Genomic DNA, 25,428 nt, shown 5'->3' with positions numbered 1-25,428 from the left:
TAAGTGATCACCGCCGCCCACATTCTCTTGCAACACCAGAGGAATCACAAGAGCGTTGCCGGCCTTTAAGGAAGGTGTACACGCTTTTTTTGAAGGTACCCATGTCGTATCGTCCCGGAAACACCGCACAAGGAAGCTCATTCCACAGCTTTGTAGTACGAGGGAGAAAGCTTCTTGAAAACCGCACTGTGGAGTGGCTATTGTGTGCGCCCTTCGTTTGTGGAGGCCCCGAGGCTGTAGCAGTCAAAGGCAAAAGTGGAAATGGTAGCCCAGGTTACCCTCCCCTAAATCCGGCCCTGAGGTGGACACTGTGTCCACTGACTGGCGTGATTTGAATCCATCGCTCTACATTGGATTAAAAAAACACTCTCGCCTTAAAATAGTGATTTGCTCCATTGGCAAACGAACAACAGGCTAGGTACTATTTTTTCACACCCTATGTCCAATAGTACGTGACGAAATGAGAATGTAAAGCGAGCCTTTATTGCCGTTCAAAACATAGAAGTATATTAAATTTATCAGTGGAATACTTCTTTGCATAGCAATATGCCGGGTGCGTATCACAACGGCGGTCTTATCTATCATGAAGCACTAATGTGTTTCGGCGTGAAGACGCCGTTTCACATCTTGTCTTAAAGTTACGAGCGTATTTGCGGTGACCTTGAGCATTCTGGGGTCAATCAATCCCGAGGAGTATGTAATTGTAATGGACAGGGCGTTTTACTTAACATTAGGTGGATAAAAAAAAAATCATAATCATGGGTACAATTTTATTCACTTGATGCTGAGCGTAGCGATGAACTGTACTTCGCTCGGTCATGTAGAGAGACCTGAGTAGAGAGAGAGAAGAGATTGCACTTGCTTGAAGATAGAAAAAGACGCTGCTATGGTGCCAAAATCGCCTGTATTCTTTCCATACAAGCCTCCTACTGGCTTAGAATTGAATGAAATTAGACCGGGTACAAATGTCAAATAATTACCAAAAAAAATTTGTTGGTTATTGTATTTATTGAAGCAATCCACATTTTTAAGCATAACTGTATATCGTTTTCAATTTTTAAATTGTAGGTACAGTTGTATAGTCTACATTGACTCTTAAACGTAAACAGTTGCTATAATTTCAATTTACCCAGTAAAATGTAATAGGGCCAGCGACTGATACAAATGCATCCTAATATATAGGAGCATCATAAACACAGTATTTCACCTTTATTTAGTCAACTAAAAGCACTGTTTTCTTATTCGATATAAGTAATCTGGTTGATCTACAAAAAATCCATCTACTCCAGTTGCCATAAAAGCCTCTAGTTCACCATATAAATTACCAATAGCACTCTCAGACGGGTCTTCACTTCTATATTCCGCTGGTAAATATGTGTTTTCTGCCCTAAATGTGTACGGATGAACTTTTAACCCCGCGGCATGAGCATCATTTACAAAAGACGTCGGCTTATCTAGTCTATTTTGTGCATCGCGGGGTATTATATAACTTTTATCAGGTCCAACAGCGTCAGCATATTTGGCAACTTCTACTAGACCTTCAGGGGTAGCCATATCACCGTATGTAATGCTGGTCCCGAGTAACATTTGGTCTAAAGGCTGCCCTCCTTTACGCCCGAATAATTGCAACAATCTTATATCTGTAATTTTTTTGAGCTCCTTTAAATTGTTAATTTCAAAGGATTGTATATAGGCGGGTGCATCACGCCCTATGTAACCATTCTTGTGAAATACGTCGACTACTGCTTTTTCCATGGGTAAACCAATGTGCTGAAAGTAAGATCCATATTTCAGCTCTGGGTATATACCAATAGTCCGGTTCTCACTTATTTCCATACCTTTTACAAGATCAATGATTTCTTGAAACGTTGGGACTTCAAATGCTCCATTTAGACGAGTATTTCCAGGTCTGGTTTTAGGAAAAGCTTCAATCGATTTCAGAGTTTTAATTTCCGCAAGAGTAAAATCTTCAGAAAACCAACCAGACATTTCTATACCAAAAAGTGATAATGTACGGTAGCGATCTGCGAATTCGGGTCGTTCAGCAACATCAGTAGTAATGTCCAGCTTATTCTCATGACGAGCAATTAGGTGGCCGTCCTTCGTCATAACTAGATCCGGTTCAACATAATCTGCTCCTAAAGTGATAGATAAGGCGTATGCACCTAGAGTATGTTCCGGAATATATCCACTTGCACCACGATGTGCCACTATCACGGGCTCACAGTCGTCAGGACCACGTCTCAAATACTTCAGACTAGGCACAGCTGAAGTGACTAATATGACACTTATAAAACACAAAACAACAGAAGTCCACATTTTTGTGAAATATGGCACGTCTGTGTTGAAAAACTAGTGGATCATTTGTGTGAAAAATATGATTAAGGTATAAATTATATGATTTATATATATTATATAGGTATTGTACGATTAGCATTAGCAAATTATTTGATAAAACTGATAATGATTAATGGTACAAAATTTTTGATTATAGATTAAAATAAATATCTTTGATTTACTAATCTGCAAAATATTAATATTAGTTCAGATTTATATATTTTGTCACGGCCTCTTCTTTTTCGCCGCATTCTGCTTGTTATTAGTAATTCCATGTTAAAAGAATATCACATTAATCTATAATGATCCCAAAAAATATATTTCTTTACTTTACTTATAATACTTTTAATATACTTTATATATAAAAATAATCGTACATATTAAGTACTACGGACTTTATGTCAATAAGTCAGTCAGATAATAATCAGTTTGATTTTATGTCAATAAAATATTTTGACTTTGAATTCAGACTATCCTGCCTTAAATCGGCAGGGCATACCAGTCGTCACGCCAACATTAATGAAGTCATCTACAGAACATTTGCTGCTCTTAGTATACCACCTGTTTTAGAGCCACATAGTTCGACCCGCCGCGGTAGTAAGCGTCCGTAGTGTTGGAATAACCCTGGTGGCTTGGGCACGGGAAAGAGCGCTGGTGTGGACGCGACTTGCGTCTACACTCTGGCTCCATCACGTATCCAAGTTACGTCAGTTGGTGCTGGGGTTGCTGCTTCAATTGCCGAAGACAGTAAACGTTGCAAATATGTTGGTCTCAGTGAGTCTTACGTCTTTGTTTCATTTGCTGTCATCTGTCGGGCCCAAGCGCTGGCAGCTATTTCGGTCAACGCTGCCAGTATTCTTGGTACATTTCCCCGTAATTATAGTTTTTATTCAATGTAATAAGAGTATTGTCAGTACTACAGTAACAATTTGGAAAGCATTTCAAATTACAGTGATGTCGGCTTGAGTGTAAAGTGTGTTTATGGAATACTAAATGACATTGCAAAGAAAAGTACATAGTACAAGCTTTATAATTATTTGATTAGACTATTTGTACGGTAGGTTAAATTTTCAGAATCTCTGAAAACCTGCATTAAGGAAAAAATCGAGTAGACGAAACAAAAAAAATCATCTCTGTCACCTCCATGATATTTGGTTATTAGTTTCTGGATAAAAAGCTTCGATAGAGACTTATTTTGCCCGACAAATGTTGAAGATCGAAATATCGGCATCAAATATATAAAATATATATCGTGAGTACCCGTCATAATAATTACAAAATGTTGAAGAGTCTTGAACAGTGTAAACAGTAAGAGATCTCGTCCCTCAAATCTCAATTCCTGAGACCAGTTTAGGGAAGAATTGCCACTGGTGGTAATTTAGTAGCTGAACTGTTCTCTAAGTAATTTTTATGGGCTTTTGAACCAGATCGCTTGATCTCCCTTGATCTTGGACTTATAGAGGTTCTACTGTATATTGTAAGTAACAACTAAACTGCATTCACTTATCGCCTTTTTCTCTTTGATAATGGCGGGTTATTGTTTATGGAACAATTTCTCATACTTATTTAAAACTTGCTGAATTTCAGACTTGTTACATTTTGGAACTGAGGTATCGATAATCACAGCAAAACGCAGATAGGCCCTAGCAACTGGTTACACAACTATAAGCATCTTATTCTTCTTTACAAATACTTTAGAATTCTTACTCTACGATCAAAATTTAAAAGGAAAACCAGCCACCAGTAAATTGCAACTATTACCCTGGACATTCACACGAGATCTCCCAATGGGTCTTCACGGCATGAATATATTTTCTCCATTTCTTTTTGCAATTGCTATAGCTCCTTCACATTAGGAAACACTATCTAAAGAATCTGTCGTGATTGCAACAACTTATTTCTAATAATCATGTAGTAGTAGGTACCTGATATCCGCAATGAACCTTTTGTAAATGAAAATCTCACTTTGCCTACAATGCTTCTAAGAAAATGCTTAACATGAGTTACATATAAAAAGTTTAACATAGAAATTACAACATTAAATACTTATCATATACTGGTAGTAGTTAGTAAATACGACCAAGTTTTAAAGAATGCTGTACAATGCTACAAATAGTGCTAATGAGTAGTAATTTAAATCCAGAACAATACAAATACGGGAATAAGGAATAAATAAAGAATAAGGGAATTTAAATATAGGAAGAGAAATTAAGTCCACACAAGGATACAACAAGGGGAGTCGTGGTCACCAGCTCGGTTCGATGTTGTTATTTTCAAATTCAAATTCAAATATTTTTATTCAAAATAGGATTTAAAATCACTTATTGAACGTCAAAATCTACCACCCATTCAAAAGAGACTGCCTCAGACCTGAGAAGAATGGGCGCAAGAAACTCAGCGGGCTTTTTTTTTAATATAAAATATGGATTACAATGTAATATCGTACAATAAACATTTATAATTAAAGAGCCTGAGGGTGTTCGCTTTATTCCCAGTCCGTGGTGTCATTAAGAAAATCGTTTATGCTATAATAACCTTCCCCACACAAACGTTTTTTAACAATTCTTTTAAATTTCGTAACACATTTGTTACATTTTCTGGGATCATATTGTAGAAGCATATACATCGCCCAACAAAAGACTTACTAACTCGACCCAACCGAGTAGTAGGCATAACAAGTTTATGTTTGTTCCTCGTGTTAACATTATGAATGTCACAGTTTCTAGAAAATTCCTCAATGTGCTTATGAACATACAAAACATTATCGAAAATGTATTGAGAAGCAACAGTCAAAATGTTTATTTCTTTAAATTTTTCTCTTAGTAATTCTTTAGGACCTAGGTTATAAATCGCCCGAATAGCCCTCTTCTGCAGCACAAAGATAGTATTAATATCGGCCGCACTGCCCCATTACAATATACCATAGGACATAATACTATGAAAATAATTAAAGTATACTAATCTCGCCGTATCTATGTCAGTTAACCGTCTAATTTTCTTAACCGCATATGCTGCAGAACTAAGCCTATTCGCCAATCCTTCAATATGGGGGCCCCACTGCAATTTGGAATCAAGAGTAATGCCAAGAAATATAGCAGATTCCACTGGTTTTACCACCTCTCCATTTAATAAAATTTAGCATCTACATTTTTGACATTTGGCGCGGTGAATTTAAAATATTTGGTTTTATGATTATTTAACAATAAGTTATTGGCGCTAAACCAGTACACGATCTTGGATAGAGCATTGTTTACTTCGTCATACAAAACTTGGCTTCGTTTCACTTTGAATATAAGTGAAGTGTCATCCGCAAACAATACCACCTTGTGTTTTTTTTTCTACAAGGTTAGGTAGATCATTTATATAAATTAGGAAGAGGAAGGGTCCAAGAATAGACCCTTGTGGTACCCCCATACCGAGAGGAGTCCCAGGAGATCTCCTGCCATTCACCTCGACCCTCTGAATCCTATTATTTAAATATGAGGTCAGAAGATCGAGTGCAGATCCTCTTATACCATAGTGGCATAGCTTCCTGACCAGCGTTGAATGCTGAACACAATCAAAAGCCTTAGATAAATCACAGAAGATACCAAGTGCATTCTGTGATTCCTCCCTTTCTTATTCCTATACTTACTACATAGAGAACCTTTTACAAAATCCGACTTTATACTTCAAAAGTAGTTGATTCAAAAGTATAAATATAATATTTTCTTACATTGAAGTTAATGCAACGTCAAACATAAAAATGACTTTCAATACTTCTAAGTTCTTACTAGATACTGGGTTTTAAGGCATTTATCACGGAGAGTGCTCCGAACTGCCGTTTAACCTGATTCCTGCCATCAAATTCCAGCTTCGTACGATATGCTTGGATATCATCCACGCTATCTGGATCTGTGGCATGCTGGTAGTGTTGATTTCTTAGATTTTTTGCGACAAACAACGAAACTCTGGAACGATCATCCATGTGCGGTGTTTCCAGGACAATACATATGACCGCATCTTCAATATTAAAATGATTGACCTAAAATGACCACCTATAATGGTATTTACCAAGTCATCACGTAGTAATAAACAAACAATATGTTATGTTTTTAAACCCACGACCTCGGCTGGTTCGAGTCTCGCATCGTTCATAAAATTTTGTTTTAAAATTTTATTTGTGTGGTAAACAATTTCTAAAATATTTTTTATAATTTTCTAACAGTAAGAGATACCCATTCAGAATACTCTACTATGCGTGTAAATTGTATTGCTGATACAAATTTTTATATCGACAAGAATTTGTAATTTATAGTAAATTTTATCTTTATATACACTTTATGGTGTAATCGTTAAGTGTTACCAGGCGATTATACCGTAACTGTTATAGATGTCAAAAAACCTTTAACTGATACCGAAATAACGATGCCTAATGAATGAGATTAGTAGATATATATAGTAGTAGTTGGTATGTATAGAACGTCATTGTACCACACATGGTACATCTGATTTGAATACAAAATGTTGTACTTACTAAGAAATAAATATTATTAAAATATAGTTTTATTACTTTGTAAGGTTAGGTAAGTTTTGAGATCAACATTTTACATATTACTCGTTTAATTAAAAAAAGTTATTGATTTCATTTTACAGATGAGCTAACGTTTTTCAATATCAGTTTAAAGTTTTTTGATATCTGTAATAGTTACAGAATCATCACCTGGTCGCACTTAACGATTACAGCCTGTATATATATATATATATATATAAATAATTGTATAAAAAAATATTAAAAAATTTCTACCTAAATCTGCACTTAAGTATTTGGTATTTACCCTTGCTAAATATTTTAGTCAAATTGACATTAAAAACGGAATAATGCGGGTGTCAAGACTTTATTCAATCATCAAATAATTATATAAGCATTTAATTGAATTAAAAATCTAATACTCATAGATCTTAGCGGTTTATTCTTATCTAACAATATTAATATAAACTAAGCAATAAGTGACTAATTAAATACAATTTTCACGAATTGATACTGGTATATTAGGTTGATCTGCAAACATACCATCTATTCCAGCAGCTATGTAAGCCCTTAATTCACCAATTAAATCACCTCTTGCAGATCTCGCAGGGTCGTCGCTTTGAAATTCTTTTGGCAAGAATTCATTTTCTGCTCGGAATGTGTAGGGATGAACTTTTAAACCTGCTGCGTGAGCATCGTTTACAAACGTTGTCGGTTCGCCTAAACTATTATCGTCATTTCGCGGAATTATGTAAGATTTATCAGGACCAACTGCATACGCGTATTTAGCAACTTCCGCTAACCCTTCCGGAGTTGACATTTGTCCGTAAGTCAGACCAGTGCCAAGTCTAGCCTGGTCAGCTGGTTGGAGGGACTTATCACTTTCATACAATTGTAATAATCGAAGGCTTGTCATTTTCTTTAACTCCTTTAAGTTATTAACTTCAAATGATTGAATATAAACCGGAGAATCAGCACCATTGTAACCATTTTTATGGAAAATTTCTACTACCTTCCTTTCCATTGGTAAACTTAAGTTCTTAAAATGAGTACTATGTTTGATTTCAGGATACAATCCGATTCTTCTCCGTTCACTTCCTTGTAAACTCTTTGCTAAGTTAATAATTTCTTGGAATGTTGGGATTTTGAATGCTCCGTCTATACGTGCGTTTCCTGGTCTTATATCTGGGATACGTTCTATAGCTTTTAGCGTCTTAATCTCTGCGAGAGTGAAGTCTTCTGTGAACCAACCAGTTATTTCATTGCCATCTACTATTTGTGTTCGATGTCTATCAGCAAATTCTTGACGATGAGCAACATCTGTAGTAAGTCCAAGTTCATTATCATGTCTGGCTATTAGTTGGCCATCTTTTGTCATGACTAGATCTGGTTCTATGTAGTCTGCTCCCATTGTAATGGCCAGAGCATACGATCCGAGGGTATGTTCAGGTATATAGCCACTAGCTCCTCTGTGCGCTATGATCGTAGGACTACATGTGTCAGGGCCCGGAGTTTGTAACGGAGGCTTAATTCTTGCTGAAGCAACAACAGTCAATCCACTCACAATTAATAATATGCAAACTCCAAATAATGTTAAGATTTTACCCTTTGCCTGAAAGAAAAAACATTGTTTTAAATTACAAAAATTCACCATAGTTGTGATAAAAAAATATAAACTAAGGTAAACTAATATTGCTATAATATATGCTAGAAGTGGTAAAATACTTATCACTTCATTTGTAAAGACTCACTATAAAGTTATAAACACAATAATTATGCTTTGTTAAAGACCGTAATTTGCAAGATAATAAATTGTAATTGTATGTATATACTATTGGCTTAGACGGCTGTCTATCTTGCTTATACGCTCAAAAACTTAATAAGAAAAAAACCCATAAAATAAAGTAAAATTGTAAAGCATTTACAGATATTATGGATACTTACCATTATTATACAAATTTACTAACATCTACACTTCTCTATGCGGTGTGATTGACTTTATTAAAAGATGTGAGAGTTCTTACGTAAAACACTTGCGTTCAAAAGTGTGAAAGAATATTATTTATTTAATTACGCATTCACAAAATATGAATTTAATAATATGTACACTCTTTATCGCATATCACAGCAGAATATTATGTTGTGCTGTAGAAGCGTGGCAGTAACCAAGATAAACATTGAAATTATCCTTAATGCTTGTTTATGATGAATAGTAATGAGCATTTTTCAACACGTAAAAGTAGCACAATGTCTTACTAATTACTACATTGTGAAACGGTTATGTAAAGTAACATTTTATTTTAAAAGTGGCCTGGTGAATGAAAGGCCAATTTATCATTTAATACTATTTTAATATTGGGTAGCTACTCCGATTTTTTTTCCAGCATTGTAATTTCAATACACTACCTACGTAATAAGGGTCAATGCCACTTGTACAAAGTTTATAATACTGTCAGCTGTTGCGGCGAAACAAAGGGCAAAATACATTTCTGCTTTCTGTTTTTTTTTTATTTGACAAATGATAAGATGGCTACGATTAATAAACGCAATGCATTGCTTTATAATTCTAAACACCCTTCAAAATAATCTGAATCACACTTTAAGAAATCTTCAGTGTCAATATATTCAGAATCATTGTCCAATTGCAACTGCCCACTTTTAGGATGTAGTTGTTCTACAGCCTGTATAACTGAAAAATGACTCTTATTATATAGGTTTGCAAAATTTGATGTTTTAGGCAGTGAAGATAGGATCATTATCATATCATCATTAGTGACAGTAAGATAGGAGGATCTTAGTTGAGGATCACAGTAAGAGAGTAGAAGTTCAGCCACGCTAATCGGTGCTCGTATTTCATCGTGTGTAAAATATTATATATTACATTACGGAAAAGATATTGTCAATAGTAATGCAAGGCAATCAGTGCATGCAGTTCTGTTTTCGTTTATTTATAGTGATTTCATATTACACTCAAAAAACATATTATGTGAAATGGTGGGATTTCTAACATAGTAAACGAGTTCCAAGTTTAATTAAGAACTCGTTTCATCATGATGACGACGATGAAACGAGTTCTAAGCATGAAATAAAAAGTTACATACTAGATTTTTTTAAATTGTAACAATTTTTATAGCCAGATTCGATTGATTCTAAGCAAAATCGTTGGTGATGATAACTTAGCATCAGCTGACCCACGAATGGCCATTAAATCATTAATCATCTTCCATTAAAAAATTGTTTAAACTCAATTTTTTTAAATATATGAGTTTAATAAGAACAAAACTGATCGAAATTTTGTATTTCGTCACAGCACACACAGTATGCCATTTCTTTTAATTTGAAAAAATATGGAACAAGCCGCGTCGCTGCCATACAATTTTATAGGTATAAGGAGGGGCAAATAATCAAGAGCCTCATGTGATGGGAAGTGATGAGGAAAACGCCCATGGACATCCACAACACCAGGGTCAAGAGATGTGTTACCGTTTTTAGTTCGGCCTATGCTCTAATCTTGAAGGTCTTTAAGTTGTATCGGTCCGGTAAAACTGGAGTCTTTAATTGATTTTACAAATAGAATACAGATATCAACATGTTGTGGGTGTAATTTCGCAATTTGACGTAATGTCCCGTGGTGGAATTCAAACCCGAACAACTCCTCGGAGCCCTGGTGATAAACTCCACGGGAGAAGATGCAAAGAGAGCCCATATCTCTACGCAGAGCCAAAGAACTAAGCTGATTGGAGTTCCTGCTCTTCGTTGTATGTGGTCAAAATGGAAGAAGCTGGTACTGGTGCTTGTAGTTGCGGACGGTAGCATAGACTCTTTCTGGAATTTTTACGTATTGAAAAAAAAAATAGAGTGTAATACGGCTGTGTGAAAAAATAGTGTGAAATACGGCTGTATGGGCTTGGTATTCATTATCTAATAATTAATTGTCAAAGCCAACTTTGTAAGATTTTTACAAAATTGTTCTTTCTAAACACATAGAATATCACGAGGCATAAATCATAATAATGATTTTTGCTTCGTAAGGCCAAAGAAGTATAAACTCTTGCGTGCATGTACACAAACACTTTTTTTTGTTTTGTTAGGAAAGTTAAGCAATAGCATATATAGTATTATGTGCAGAACAGTACCGCTGTTGAAGTGTTCGAGATAAGACAATATACTCACGATATTGTACACTAGTGACATTTGAAATCGCGGATGTTAGATAAGTGATCGGGCTGTGATGTAAGTAAGACGATATTTTATGGTTTTACATACAATATAATACACTTCACCTTTTATTTGAAGGTCTTCATTTTGTAGGTATGAAAAGTGACTGAGCTGTCTTATTTTTTTAATAGAAGAGAATAAACCAGAGAAGTGTTCAACTGATGATAAGTGATGATCGCCGCCCATTGTATGACCTGTGCTTCCCCGGGACATAAAAAGAATACTGAAGTCCCAAGCCCATGGGTGTCGTAAGAGGCGACTAAGGACATTTACAAGTGGGATTTTTTGCACAGGATGCCGGCTAGATTATGGGTACCATGACGGCGCTCTATTTCTGCCGTGAATCAGTAATGTTTAAGCATTATTGTGTTTCGGTCTGAAGGGAGCCGTAGCTAGTGAAATTACTAGGCAAACTTAACATCTTATGTCTCAAGGTGACGAGCGCAATTGTTGTGCCGCTCAGAATCAAGATTTTTCAAGAATTCTGAGCGGCACTGCATTGTAATGAGCAGGGCAATTACCATCAGCTGAACGTCCTGTTCGTCTCGTCTCTTATTGTCTGATAAAAACCAACGGGCAAAAGCCTTAGGTAATAGCAGGCCGCTCCGAGAAGTCTGGAAGGAGCTGGGCTGGTTGGAGTAATTGACCAACACACAAATGGATGCAATGAAGGCGTCTGGATGCGAAAACAGGAGCCCCCATACGATAACCTTTACAAAACAAATAAAAACAATGTAAATAACATTATTATAATATCATTTGAAATGATTACAACTTGCATTATACTGCTCGTAGTTAAATAAACGATTTTATTAAAATGTTTGTATCCCCTGACGCTACAGCCCCCTTGTGTTGACACAAGATTTGATAGGGTTGGTACTTCGCCATTTTATTAATATCTCTGTAAAAAAAATCTAAAGCATAACAAATATTCCTTTAGTAATTAAACTATATAAAAGTCTTTCTAGTATGTAATTCTTAGGGTTATCTGAGACTTTAATATCTATTGAGACTCAATAATCCTTTCATCTTCAAACGACGTTGCGTCATTTAAATGTTTACACACTACAGTGAGTTAAAATTTTTAAAAACACCTATATATACACCAAGTTCTACCAAATTGCTAAACTTACATATTGTATCTTATCGATATTAATTTTATAATATTTTAATTAAAAATATAATATTTACAATAAAAACTTAGGAACAAACTCGAGTGAGTAGTTAAAATACTCGTAAGTGAACAGCCCTATAGTGTGCCTTACACATGGCCTTAGGTAATAATTCCAAGGGCAGGGCCTAGTTAGAATACTGTTTGTTTGCATTATCGTGGTTAGATCGAGTTCGTAAGTCTTTTATTTGGCTTTGTCTTTTTATTCTCTATTAAATGTACAACAAAATGTATTACTTTAAATTCAAAAGAATTATTAAGAAACGTTTTTGTAGTAAAGGTTACTGTAACATTCATAACTTTACCAGTGAGAGGCTTGCTTGCATAGGATGCCGGCTAGATTATTGGTACCACAACGGCGCCTATTTTTGCCGTGAAGCAGTGATGTGTAAACATTACTGTGTTTCGGTCTGAATGACGCCGTAGCTAGTAAAATTATTGGGCAAATAAGACTTAACATCTTATGTCTCAAGGTGACAAGCGCAATTGTATTGCCGCTCAGAATTTTTGGGCTTTTCAAGAATCCTGAGCGGAACTGCATTGGAATGGGCAGGGCGTATCAATTACAATCATCTGAACGTCCTGCTCGTCTCGTCCCGTATTTTCAATAAAAAGAAGTCTGTATAAATAATTTACTATTAAAAACAATAATTATTGAATAACGTAAAGGCAATTACTAGCAAAACTTTCTAGTAAAAGCAGAGAAAAGAGTTACTTTTTATTGAAACGTGACTTTACCGCAACTTCGCTTGGCTTACGGCTTCACCGCTTTCTCTTCAAAATTTCGAGGTATAACGTAGCTTATGTTTATTCGATTAAGGCAAACTGTGTCCACACTAAATTTAATTCAGCAATGAATAACTATGTCTGGGTTGCATCAACTAACTTTAGCAATAACAAATATGCTAACGTAAAGGTTAAGAAAAAATGTGTTGCACAGCTATTTCACAGTTTCTGGATAACGTCATAACTTTAACTGTTAACAGTAGCCTTCTTCTTCGTCGTCGTCGGTTAAAGCTATTGTTAATGTTAAATAGCGACCTGTCAAAAGTTTCAAATGAATAATCGATTTTGACAATATATATATTTTTTTTATGGAATAGCAGTACAAACGAGCGTAGGGTCACCCGGTGTTAAGTGATCACCGCCGCCCACATTCTCTTGCAACACTAGAGGAATCACAAGAGCGTTGCCGGCCTTTAAGGAAGGTTTACGCGCTTATTTTGAAGGTACCCATGTCGTATCGTCCCGGAAACACCGCACAAGGAAGCTCATTCCACGGCTTTGTAGTACATGGAAGAAAGCTCCTTGAAAACCGCACTGTGGAGGACCGCCACACATCCAGATGGTGGGGATGATATCCTAACTTGTGGCGTGTCGTGCGAAGGTGGAATTCGGCGGCAGGAATCAGGATAAACAGCTCTTCGGAACACTCCCCGTGATAAATGCGGTAGAAGACACACAATGAAGCGACGTCTCTACGCAACGCCAAGTGATCCATCCATATTTCACTTGTTAACGTTAACTATGCCAAGGAATACGATGGTGCAATACATTCTGCAGTCTATTTTAAAGTCAGCGTTACGGTTAACGTTAAATTTGACTTAAATCTTAACTATAACAGCTAATATGATGCGACCCAGTATAACATATTTACTATTGCATTTCTATTTAGTAATGCTGGGAGAGTTTCTTGCGCTGTTTCTTCTCGCTCAAAACGCCATTTGTTTCCGAAGCAGTCTGTAGTAGTCTATATATCTAGTATATTAAAAATGACATCAAAAAGAATTCTAAAGGAATCAATTTCTAGAAAACAAGAGCGTTTTATGCCTTTTATTGAATTTGTATTTATTCTAGGCAAAGTTTGCATGGAAAATTAGTTCATAATATAATATTAGCGCAGTGACAGCCCTACCTATTTCAGTAGATCCAGTGGTTTCGCATCCCTTGCAAATTTCGTTTGTTTTTTCCACCTACCCTACGCATCCTATGGTGCCGTCCTCTAATCCGTGCAGATCGAATTAATAAAGATTGTCGTTAATCATTATCGTAAGCTTCGCATACGAAATTAGACATTGATTACATCAAGGGTGAAAGGATATGGCAACTTTATTAGCTCCTAAGATTTAGTGCGGCCCTATAGAGTTTTATTCTGTCCTGTGACTTAATAAAAATCGGATTAACTTCACCGAAATTTTATACATTACTATGATTTAAATTTATACGTATGTAATTATTACATAAAGATATTTTGATTTGCAATTAATATATGTAAAAATATTGCTTTAAATATAGTTTGGTATATAATGTATAATTGACATACCGGGTAAAAAAATGAGCTTAATTTTTTGCCTCATGCTGGGTATGTGAGAATTTCTTCTGTCGATAGCCGTACGTGATGGTCACCAGTTATTCAACCGTAAGGCTTTTGCCATGGTCGATCGGCTGGCAATCTTCCAGTATACTATAATTATATTATGCTATACCTAACAATATAATATACAATAAGGAACAAACAAACTTGTTATGCCTACTACTCGGTTGGGTCGAGTTAGTAGGTCTTTTGCTAGGCGATGTATTGCTTCTACAATATAATCCCAGAAAATGTACAAAACAAATGTGATACGAAATTTAAAAGAATTGTTAAAAAACGTTTGTGTGGGAAAGGTTATTATAGCATAAACGATTTTCTTCATTACACCACGGACTGGGAATAAAGCGAACACCCTCAGGCTCTTTAATTATAAATGTTTATTGTACGATATTACATTGTAATCCATATTTTATATTAAAAAAAAAGCCCGCTGAGTTTCTTGCGCCCATTCTTCTCAGGTCTGAGGCAGTCTCTTTTGAATGGGTGGTAGTTTTTGACCTTCAGTAAGTGAATTTAAATCCTATTTTGAATAAAAATATTTGAATTTGAATTTGAACTATACTTAGTTGAACTATAGTTGAACTATACTAGTACCTATAGTTACTTAGATTCAATTTCGCGCCAACTATAGTATAACTAGAGACTACTAGAGAGAAACTAACTAGAGAGTAGTAATATCATAAAATCAAAGAGTATGTATGAGCTTTTATATGGTACGGCGACCGTGCCGTGACCGTGGGTCGGCCGTGCTTATACACTATAAACACGGACTAGACGCGGCAACCGTCTTTGTAGTAATATCTGACATTGTTAGGCCTCGGTCATATTAAGACGGGTGCCAAACGTATTTATATTATTCCTGCCACCGAATTCCACCTTCGCACGACACGCCACAAATTAGGATATCATCCTCATCATCTGGCTTTGTGGCGGTTTTCCACAGTTCTTCTTGAGTGGTGTTTCTGGGTCGATACGACATAGACACGTACAGCTTCCTTAGAGGCCGGCCACTGTCCTGGATTCCTCTGGTGTTGCAGGAAAAGTGGGCGGCGATGATCATTTAACACCAGGCGACCCGTACGCTCGTTTGTCCTTTTAGTACCTCGATAATACTGCGACCACCCCTCATAGTGCTTAAGGCGACACTAAATGCCGGCGACCTTGAGCGATATGAGTTCACGGCTGCCGGCCCGCCATCTATGTAAAAAAGCCAATATTTTCAAAATTCTTGCGTGGAAAACAGTTTACACTAATCTGAATAAATTAACCTACACAAAATAGTACAAGCTATAAGAATAACTTTCTGAGAGAAGTACCAAAAAAATGCCTCACGCCTTACAAAAAACTTGTTCAACTTCAAAGAAGTGTGGTAGTTCAAAAAGGCTCGGCATTGTTAACTATAACCAACAGCAAGCATTAGCAACCTACAAATAAGACTTAAGGATATGTGTAACAGGATTATGTAGTGTTCATAGCTCCAAATGCTATACTTTCACCACAAAACTTGTCCAAAAACACCATGTTTGCGTGTTTTCCCTTACTCTTCGCCTTAAATCGTGTACCGAACCTTTTAGACGGCAAACATATGCATGTGAAAAGGTACTAATACTTCTTGCATTATCGACAGAAAAACTCAATGCGACATATAATTTTGAATTGTTTTAATACGAGATTGTGGGAAAACAAGATTACATAATCACATTGTTACAATAATGCTTCCCTGAGGAGCAAGTTAAACATGTTATCCCTCTGCGATAGGGTTCTAATTGTGTTACAGAGAACATATTCGCGTGGAGAGAGGACGCTACCCTGACATAGATAATTTACGATTGTTTGTGGTTTTTCAATTTGTGGAATGTATTTAAGTATTATATATGTATTTTATGGTGTTGGAATTATAATATATAAAGAGTCGGTATCAGTATGTGGGTTGTGACTGTGGCATGTACTTAAAACTATACTTAAGGGCTTCTTCTAGATAAAAGGTAATGGGGCTTCATCATCATCATCATCAGCCGGAAAACGTCCACTGCTAGACAAAGGCCTCCCCCAAAAATTTCCACGACGATCGGTCCTGCGCTGCCCTCATCCAACGTATTCCGCCGATCTTGACCAGATCGTCGGTCCATCTTGTGGGGGGCCTGCTAACACTGCGTCTTCCGATAATGAATAATGGGGCTTACTTAAGATAATTTATATGTCTATTTCTTAGATCGTTCATACGTCTAGGTAGACTGTGCCAGCTGTGAAAATGTCGAAAAAAAAAGGCGGCGAACTGTTAAACTCTATTTTTTGAAACACGAACATAAAGTGACATATAAATCGCGAGTGTTAGCACACATACAACCAAGCAGTGGAATGAGTTTCCTTGTGTGATGTTTCCAGGACGCTACGACGTTGGTACTTTAAAAAAAAGCGCGTAGGAACAAGGTTTCGTAAGGTGTATAAAGAAAAAAAAGGCGGCGAACTGTTAAACTCTATTTTTTGAAACACGAACATAAAGTGACATATAAATCGCGAGTGTTAGCACACATACAACCAAGCAGTGGAATGAGTTTCCTTGTGTGATGTTTCCAGGACGCTACGACGTTGGTACTTTAAAAAAAAGCGCGTAGGAACAAGGTTTCGTAAGGTGTATAAAGCCCGGCAATGCTCCTGTGATTCCTCTGGTGTCGCAAGAGAAGTTTGGCGGCGGAGATAACTTAACACCAGGTACCCGAATGCTCGTTTGTCGTTCTGTTCCACAAAATAAGTACTTATATTTGCATAAATAGATGTTTATTATGTTGATAACGTTAGTATGATACGTGCACTTTTAATTTTAACTTTATACAAGATCTAGTATTTATGGTTATTACATTATATATCGACACATTTACAAGAGCGACATCTCAAGTCAATTTCCTAATATGCAAATATTGGGGTTGAGCAGGTTATCAACTGTAAAGTAGATCCTATAGATGAAGCCACAACCTGAGAGTTGAACAAAGCAAACAGATTTTATAACAAGGCGGTACTCGAACGGTTAGCTCAGTTGGTTAGAGCACCGGCACGGAACGCCGGAGTTCGTGGGTTCGAATCCCGCATCGTTCATAATGTTTTCTTTTTCAAAATTTATTTGTGTATTTATTATCGATACCAATCAGTTGGATACCTACTTACTTGAAAAACGCCTCATACCGATAAAACTAGATGCTAATAATATAATGTACCACATAATTTTTATAATTTATAGTTTTTGATTTGTAACGAAGAATGAAAGAAACCTTTTCCTTTTTTTATAAGTGTAGGACGACTCTGTCTCTTACCCTGACTTTCCGGTTGCGACTTCAGTCACACTTTTTTTTATGGAATAGGAGGACAAACGAGCGTCCGGGTCACCTGATGTTAAGTGATCACCGCCGCCCACATTCTCTTGCAACACCAGAGGAATCACAAGAGCGTTGCCGGCCTTTAAGGAAGGTGTACGCGCTTTTTTTTGAAGGTACCCATGTCGTATCGTCCCGGAAACACCGCACAAGGAAGCTCATTCCACAGCTTTGTAGTACGAGGAAGAAAGCTCCTTGAAAACCGCACTGTGGAGGACCGCCACACATCCAAATGGTGGGGATGATATCCTAACTTGTGGCGTGTCGTGCGAAGGTGGAATTCGGCGGCAGGAATCAGGTTAAACAGCTCTTCGGAACACTCCCCGTGATAAATGCGGTAGAAGACACACAATGAAGCGACGTCAACTTTTCCGGTTTTTTAATAAAATTTATTTAAAATAAAATGTAGGACTATTTAAATAGCCTTACTTAGGGAGGCTACTCAATAACCAAGCTGTGGTTTAATAAAGGATAGTATATTATGACACAAGCTAAGTTGCTCACGAGTTTCATACGCATTTTTTCAACGTGCGAGGAAATAGTAAATATATTGTATTGCATAAATCGTTTAATTGTGGGAGATGGCGAAAATTGTTTTTTTCACGCGCTTAATGTAAGGTGTTTGATTACATACAGTCTAATTCAAAATTAGTATTAAAGAGATAAAATAAATTTTAATACTATCATAAATGTTTTTCGTCTTAATTAGGGACACATTTTATTATTTTAAAATTGTAAATGGATTTTCAGCGGCATAATACCTCTCTGTATAGTATTAAAAAAACTGTATAACCCGGTTAAATTTACAAACAACAAAATGTACAAACTTAACTTTGTAGGTAAATAATTCTATTATTAGTGCGTTATATTATTATGCACGTGTGTGTTAAATATGGTTCGGTTTATGGTGTTGGAATGATGTAGTTAGTATAATAACGCCAACTTTACGAGTAAATGTGTTGAAAAGTCATTCATGTTATAGTAACCTACTACCAAAGAGTTACCAGTGTGAGGCTCCTCTGCACAGGATGCCGGCTAGATAATGGGTACCACAACGGCGCCTATTTCTGCCGTGAAGCAGTAGTGTATAAACATTGCTGTGTTTCGGTCAGAATAGCGCCGTAGCTAGTAAAAATTACTGGGCAAATGAGACTTAACATCTTATGTCTCAAGGTGACGAGCGCAATTGTAGTGCCGCTCAGAATTTTTGGGTTTTTGAAGAATGTTAAGTGGCACTGCATTGTATAATAGACTTATCAATTACCATCAGCTGAACGTCGTGCTCGTGTCGTCCCGTATTTTCTTAAAAAAAGGGATAAATAAATATATTATCTCATCATTTATTGTCACGGGAAAATAATAAAATATAGGTACCTATAACAGATCTAAGTATATAAAACAAAGATTATTTAAATTACAAACAAAATATGAACTTCTTTGGCATTTTAAATATCATTTCTTTGTTGGTATAAAAGGCTATTCATACCATATAAATTATGTTGTCCCAGCAATAATTTTTCAAGTGTAACAGCGGAAATAAAAAACAAATTGTCTGTTCAGAAGTGATTCAGTTAAGTGGATAATAAGTGGGATGGTCAAGAAGGGCGGGGTAGACACGCCTTAACTTGGGATACCTTTTAATTTTTTCGACAAACATATCCTTTTGCCATTAATTACAGATCTGTATTGGTTTTGTCAGATAATTGGAATGTTTGCTCACTAAACGAACGAGGGACATTCCTTTGGGTATTATGATTGATTGTCTGAGATTCCTTTTCAATTTTAGGGGTTCACAAATCACCGATTAAGCAATACGCAATTTAAAACTAATAAGAACGATTATTATAATAATATTAGCTGACCCAGCAAACGTTGTATTGGCGATATTAAAATTGCGATACAAAAGTAACTGTTGATCGTAGATGGGTGAAAATTTGAAGTTGTATGTATTTTATAATGCTGACTCATAATCAAACAAATTTAAAAAAAATGTCAAACATTTAGGGGGATGAAAATGTTGTCCGATTCTCAGACCTACCCAATGTGCACTCAAAATTTCATGAGAATCGGTCAAGCCGTTTCGGAGGAGTTCAATGTTTAACACCATGACACGAGAATTTTATATATTAGATTGAGTATCTCTATAACTGAGAAAGCAATGTTTATTTAATTATTTAGAATTTTCTTAATTATTTAGAATCATGATTTCATGGCATCTGTCAATAGATTCTGAATATTATGCATTAGAATTTAAGATCATTTATACGTCTAGATAGACTGTGAAAGCGTCTAAAAAAGTTGAGGATGACAGTTAACCTCTATTTTGAGCAATGCACGCACACTTACACAGAGTGACATAAATATCGCAAGTGCTATACGTAACTTGTCACGCACACTAAAGCAATTAACCTGGCCTGTTCTCATCGGTTGTCTAGCAATATTAAGTTTAAAATGGTGGCTTAAAATAACTAATAACTATCGTATGTGCAGAGCTCTTTTATTTCTGAATTTATCGTTAGTTAACTAATACTTAATTTCTTTAAAAAATACTTAAAAACTTACTGTGCTGGGTCTATAATAATTTATTTATTCTGTGCTTACATTTCGAAAGCATATAGGTACACCAATTTTTTTGTTTCTTCTTTCCTATAATATTAAAGTCTTTTGTGTTTGTCTCCAATCTTTACAAATAAACCATGTTTTTTATTCTTCTTACATTCAAATTTATTTATTTTTTCTTAAAGATCTATCAACTATAATTAACTAAGTAACTAATATTACTACTTTTTATTTTCTATTCAATACATAATATTACAATATAAACTAAAATTAAATAACAATTTCGGTTTTTTATTCGTTTAAATAAGCTAAAGTATACGATAACTGATTTGTGGGGTCTATTTAATTACTATTATGCATCAAAATGGAAAAAAAACCCAGAATTTATGGATGGTTAGATAATATAACACGATATCCGATATAAATAGCTATCATTAATTATCAGATAGAGTAATTAGATGGAGGAATTATTAAATTAAATATGTGAATATTTCACTATGACTTTATATCAGTCATCTGTTTTAGGGTTCTCTTAAAAGAAATAGATTAAATTGGTCAGACTTAAAATGTTACGCGCCATTGAACACGATATTACAAATATAATAAATACCTTTGTAATACTAATAAGCGGGGGAAGTAGCAATTTGCAAAGAAATGTTAATATGTTATTTACGATTTGGTGAAAAACAATCAGGGAGGCTGTGGCGGAGAAATGTAGAGACAAAGCTGCAATGAACAAATTAACCAGAGAGGAAAAGTGGGAGGCTTCTTTGCACAGGATGCCGGCTAAATTATGGGTACCACAACGGCGCCTATTTCTACCGTGAAACGGTAATATTTAAGCATTACTGTGTTTCGGTCTGAAGGGCGCCGTAGCTAGTGAAATTACTGGGAAAATGAGACTAAACATCTTTATAGAAATGACTGTACAATATTGTATATTTTTATTGAAAAAAGCGCAAAAAAAGAATGCTGGGAGAGTTTCTTGCGTCGCTTCTTCTCTCTCAAAGCGCCATTTGTTTCCGAAGCGGTAGTAGTATCTCGTATATTAGAAATGACATCAAAAAGAATTCTAAAGGAATTAATATTGAGAAAATAAATGCCTTTTATGTCTATGCGCAGTTGTAGTGCCGCTCAGAATTTTTGGGGTTTTTCAAGAATCCTGAGCGGCACTGCTATACAATTGGCAGGGCGTATCAATTACCATCAGCTGAACGTACTGCTCGTCTCGTCCCTTATTTTCATAAAAAAAAGTGGTGCTGATAAAAAAAAGGTGACCGATAGAACATAAAGGCATAAAAGGCATTTATTTTCTCAAAATTGATTCCTTTAGAACTCTTTTTAATATCAGTTCAAACAGTACCAACGCTTCGGGAACAAATGGCGCTCAAGAAAGAAAAACGGGATTTCTTTTGTCATTTTAGGCATTGGTGAGATTTATTAACTTATGATTGACCGTGTAAATCATTCTTAACGGCCTTATTGGTGGACTATGGTTACAATATCATTGGCCTAAATCAAACGACCGCTCTTCAACAATATACCTCACAAGTACAATCTTAACAAAAGTAATCCATTCTTTTATGAGACCGTATCGAACTTACCAATGGAATAAATTAAAATAACATGTAAAAGCAGAGGCGTGGATTATTAATTTGTGAGCTATTGTCCGCTCGATGCGAGGTCAGAGCTCGGCACATAGAGAAATGAGATGAACCGCTCAGATATAGTTGTTATCAAATAGATTAAATTATGATGGGATGTTGTTCAGTTTTCATTATTTTAAACGTTTAATTATTATGCGGATAGTGCAGCAATTTCTATATCTGTCTAATTATATACGTTTGTTTGCGATATCAAAATGTAACAGAATTTTATTATGGTACTCGGATCGTGATCGGAGTTTCCCTTGCATCGAATCAGAAATGAGGAGATCCGTAGGAGAACCAAAGTCAGCGATATAGCCTACAAGGTAGCAAAATGGAGGTTAGCAGGGCACATAGCGCGACGGACAGATGACTGTTGGAGCAGTAAAGTCCTCGAATGGCGACCACGTACCGGAAGATGTAGTGTTGATAGGCCCTCCATAAGATGGACCGACGATCTGTTCAAGATCGCCGTAATAGGTTGGATAAGGGCAGCGCAGGACCGATCGTCATGGCGATCTTTGGATGAGGCCTTTGTCCAGCAGTGGACGTCTTCCGGCTGAAATGATGAATGTATAATAATATACTACGTACTAGAGAAGCCATTTCGGACAAATTATAGATTGCCAGGTCATCTTTAAGTATAAGTTTTAAATGGTAAGATTCATAAAGTAAAATCAGAACAGCTCTTATAGTATATAGGTGACGTCACTTATTTATCTTCGAAAAACGAAACATACACGGCAACGTGGATATTAAGACAGATGTGCTAGTCATAGTCTCAGAATATACTAGCGTATACACGAGCTGACGGCCCGATAATGAGAGACCCATTTTATATAGTCAACATCAGCTATTGGTTATTCATAATACTATGTAGCTATTACAAGCGTGGCCGACTCTTTACGACTTGTCAATCATAATCAGTTACAGTAACAACAGATTCACTTACCTTTTATCTTATATATAAAATTCTCGTGTGCCAAGCTAAACAAAACGTAAACGAAGAGCGGCTCGAATCCGTTACCGTTCTATCTCCGATCGGCTAGATTCTTTGGCGTTGCGTAGAGCTGCTAGTTAGCCGGACATTACGTCAACATGTGAAATTCCACCCGCATCATGTTGACCTTTGTCCACTGACCTTTATAAATACCACTGGACAGGCTATTCCATATGTTTGACAGCAAATTTTTTGTGCCTATTTGAAGCGCCACTCGCGAGCGTCCAGAGAACTAATTTTGACGTAAAATACAAATGGCTGCGAAGGAAAGTACACTCTGAAGTATTTTTGCATTTTGAATTAATTTCGTTCGTTTTTCGTGTTATTTATACTTCAAGAATCAACGTAATAAAGTACAATATTTTTATATCAATAGTTTCCCAGCATCTATCGATGTTTGCTGAGGTTGTCATCACTAGTTTTAGTACCGCAGACTCTCGCTACACGGCCAACAGCGCCAAAATGGCGGATATCAAACAGGCACAAAAGCACTTTGACAGCCGCCAGTCCAATGGTATATAGTAGAGGTCAGTGGTTGTTATAGTCATTTGACAGCTGAAATTATACTGAGGTTAAGCTAAGACCGCCAAATGCAAAAGTCAAGTTCGTTTTTTATCACACTCAGCTAAGTTTTATGTTAGTTAAGTCTGAGCAAAGTCTAAGTACGCTCTATAGATTTAAACTTAAGAATATTACTAATAGGTAAACAACAAATACTATATATGTATCCAGGTAAAAAGGCCTATTGAACAGGTAGACAAAAGAGTAAAAATAACATAAAAAAAATTTGAGCAAAAAAAAGAAATTCTTAAAGGAGATTACAGCTTACACCAAAAAAATAGATTGGAATAAATACATGTTAAGGAACTACTACAAACGGAAGTCAAACCTGAGTCTATACAAATAAAATAAAAAACAAACCAACAACAACACAAGGAGGAAGAAGAAAGGAAAGAAGCATCTTAAAACTAAAGAAAATACTCAAATTTAGATGTGAAACTATAAGGAAAAAACCAAGCTGTCATATGCTCTACAATATGCTGTAAAGCAATAATAATATCGGCACACTTTTTACACAAATTATCTTGCCCCAAATTAGGCATATATAGCCTGTGTTGCAAGACAACGATATATTTAATACAATATACTTACTTGAACATACATAAATACATATAAACGTCCATGACTCGGAAACAAACATCCATATTCATCATCAAAATGCATGCACATACTGGGATTCGAACCCGGGACCTCTTGCTTAGGAGGTAGGATCGCTAACCACTCGGCTATACAGGTCGTCCATAATGGCAGTGGGCTGAAGAATAGAAGACAAAAGATGGACGCTGTAGGTAACAAAATGGAGACGGTGGTTCGACATACAAGCGGCAACAGGCCAGGGTACAGAAAAATTGATGGAGTAGGCTTTATACAGAAAGGGGTCCTTATTAAATCAATAAGAATTAACTATACCTACTAACTGTGGTATTTGCAGCATGTTTAAAATCTTATTTATACAATATGTTATGTTTTTAAAGTGATAACCCTCACTTCTAGGATTAATACACAAATAAAATTTGAAAAACAAAATTCAACGCCGCAGGTCGTGGGTTCAAGTCCAGCATCGTTTATAAATTTTTGTTTTTCAAATTTTATTTGTATCTTATTTATACTAATACTAGGGTAAATGAAACACTGTGCACTGGTTCCAAATATTTTTTTTATGAAAATAAGGGACGAGACGAGCAGGACGTTCAGCAGTTGGTAATTGATACGCTCTGCCCATTACAATGCAGTGCTGCTCAGAATTCTTGAAAAACCCCATAAATTTGTAGCGGCACTACAACTGCGCTCGTCACCTTGAGACATAAGATGTTAAGTCTCATTTGCCCGGTAATTTCACTAGCTACTGTCCTTCAGACCGAAACACAGTAATGCTTACACATTACTGTTTCACGGCAGTAATAGGCGCCGTTGTGGTACCCATAATCTGGCCGGCATCCTGTGCAAAGGAGCCTCCCACTGGTAAAAACTAAAGTAAAGTAACTGGAAATAAATAAAGCTGTAATAATATAAACTACAACTACCTACACCGACGTAAACAGAAATTATTCTAATATACAATATTGAGCCCCCATTTAATTGTTCAAAATTCAAACTAAATATTATTAATAATTAATTTATTGTTTAAATCGTATTAACTACCTTCATTTCTATAAAGACTTACCTATATAATACATAATATATC

General features: G+C 36.0%; 2 protein-coding genes and 1 long non-coding RNA gene across 3 annotated transcripts in view; 1 reads left to right on the top strand and 2 right to left on the bottom strand.

The window, feature by feature from the left end:
* The window catches only part of LOC126971223 (uncharacterized), a 274,489-nt gene that overhangs the window by 32,292 nt on the left and 216,769 nt on the right, over positions 1–25,428 (top strand). The window lies entirely within an intron of this gene.
* LOC126971216 (glycerophosphodiester phosphodiesterase, periplasmic-like) lies at positions 757–2,369 on the bottom strand. The gene has a single exon (XM_050817397.1). The coding sequence runs from the start codon at positions 2,317–2,319 to the stop codon at positions 1,222–1,224; it is 1,098 nt and encodes a 365-aa protein (XP_050673354.1). The 5' UTR covers positions 2,320–2,369; the 3' UTR covers positions 757–1,221.
* LOC126971214 (uncharacterized) lies at positions 7,199–8,987 on the bottom strand. Its single transcript, XM_050817396.1, has 2 exons — positions 8,792–8,987; positions 7,199–8,459 (listed from the first exon to the last, which is right to left on the bottom strand). Exons 1-2 carry the CDS (start codon positions 8,792–8,794, stop codon positions 7,335–7,337), a joined length of 1,128 nt encoding a protein of 375 aa, XP_050673353.1. The 5' UTR covers positions 8,795–8,987; the 3' UTR covers positions 7,199–7,334.

The sequence above is a fragment of the Leptidea sinapis genome, chromosome 23 (assembly GCF_905404315.1).
Source record: "Leptidea sinapis chromosome 23, ilLepSina1.1, whole genome shotgun sequence".
Classification (NCBI taxonomy): Eukaryota; Metazoa; Arthropoda; class Insecta; order Lepidoptera; family Pieridae; genus Leptidea; species Leptidea sinapis.
This window is presented reverse-complemented; position numbering and strand designations above follow the sequence as displayed.

What these genes read in the sequence shown, in the direction of transcription:
- LOC126971216 (XM_050817397.1), bottom strand. Translation starts at nt 2,319, where the DNA reads ATGTGGACTTCTGTTGTTTTGTGTTTTATAAGTGTCATATTAGTCACT.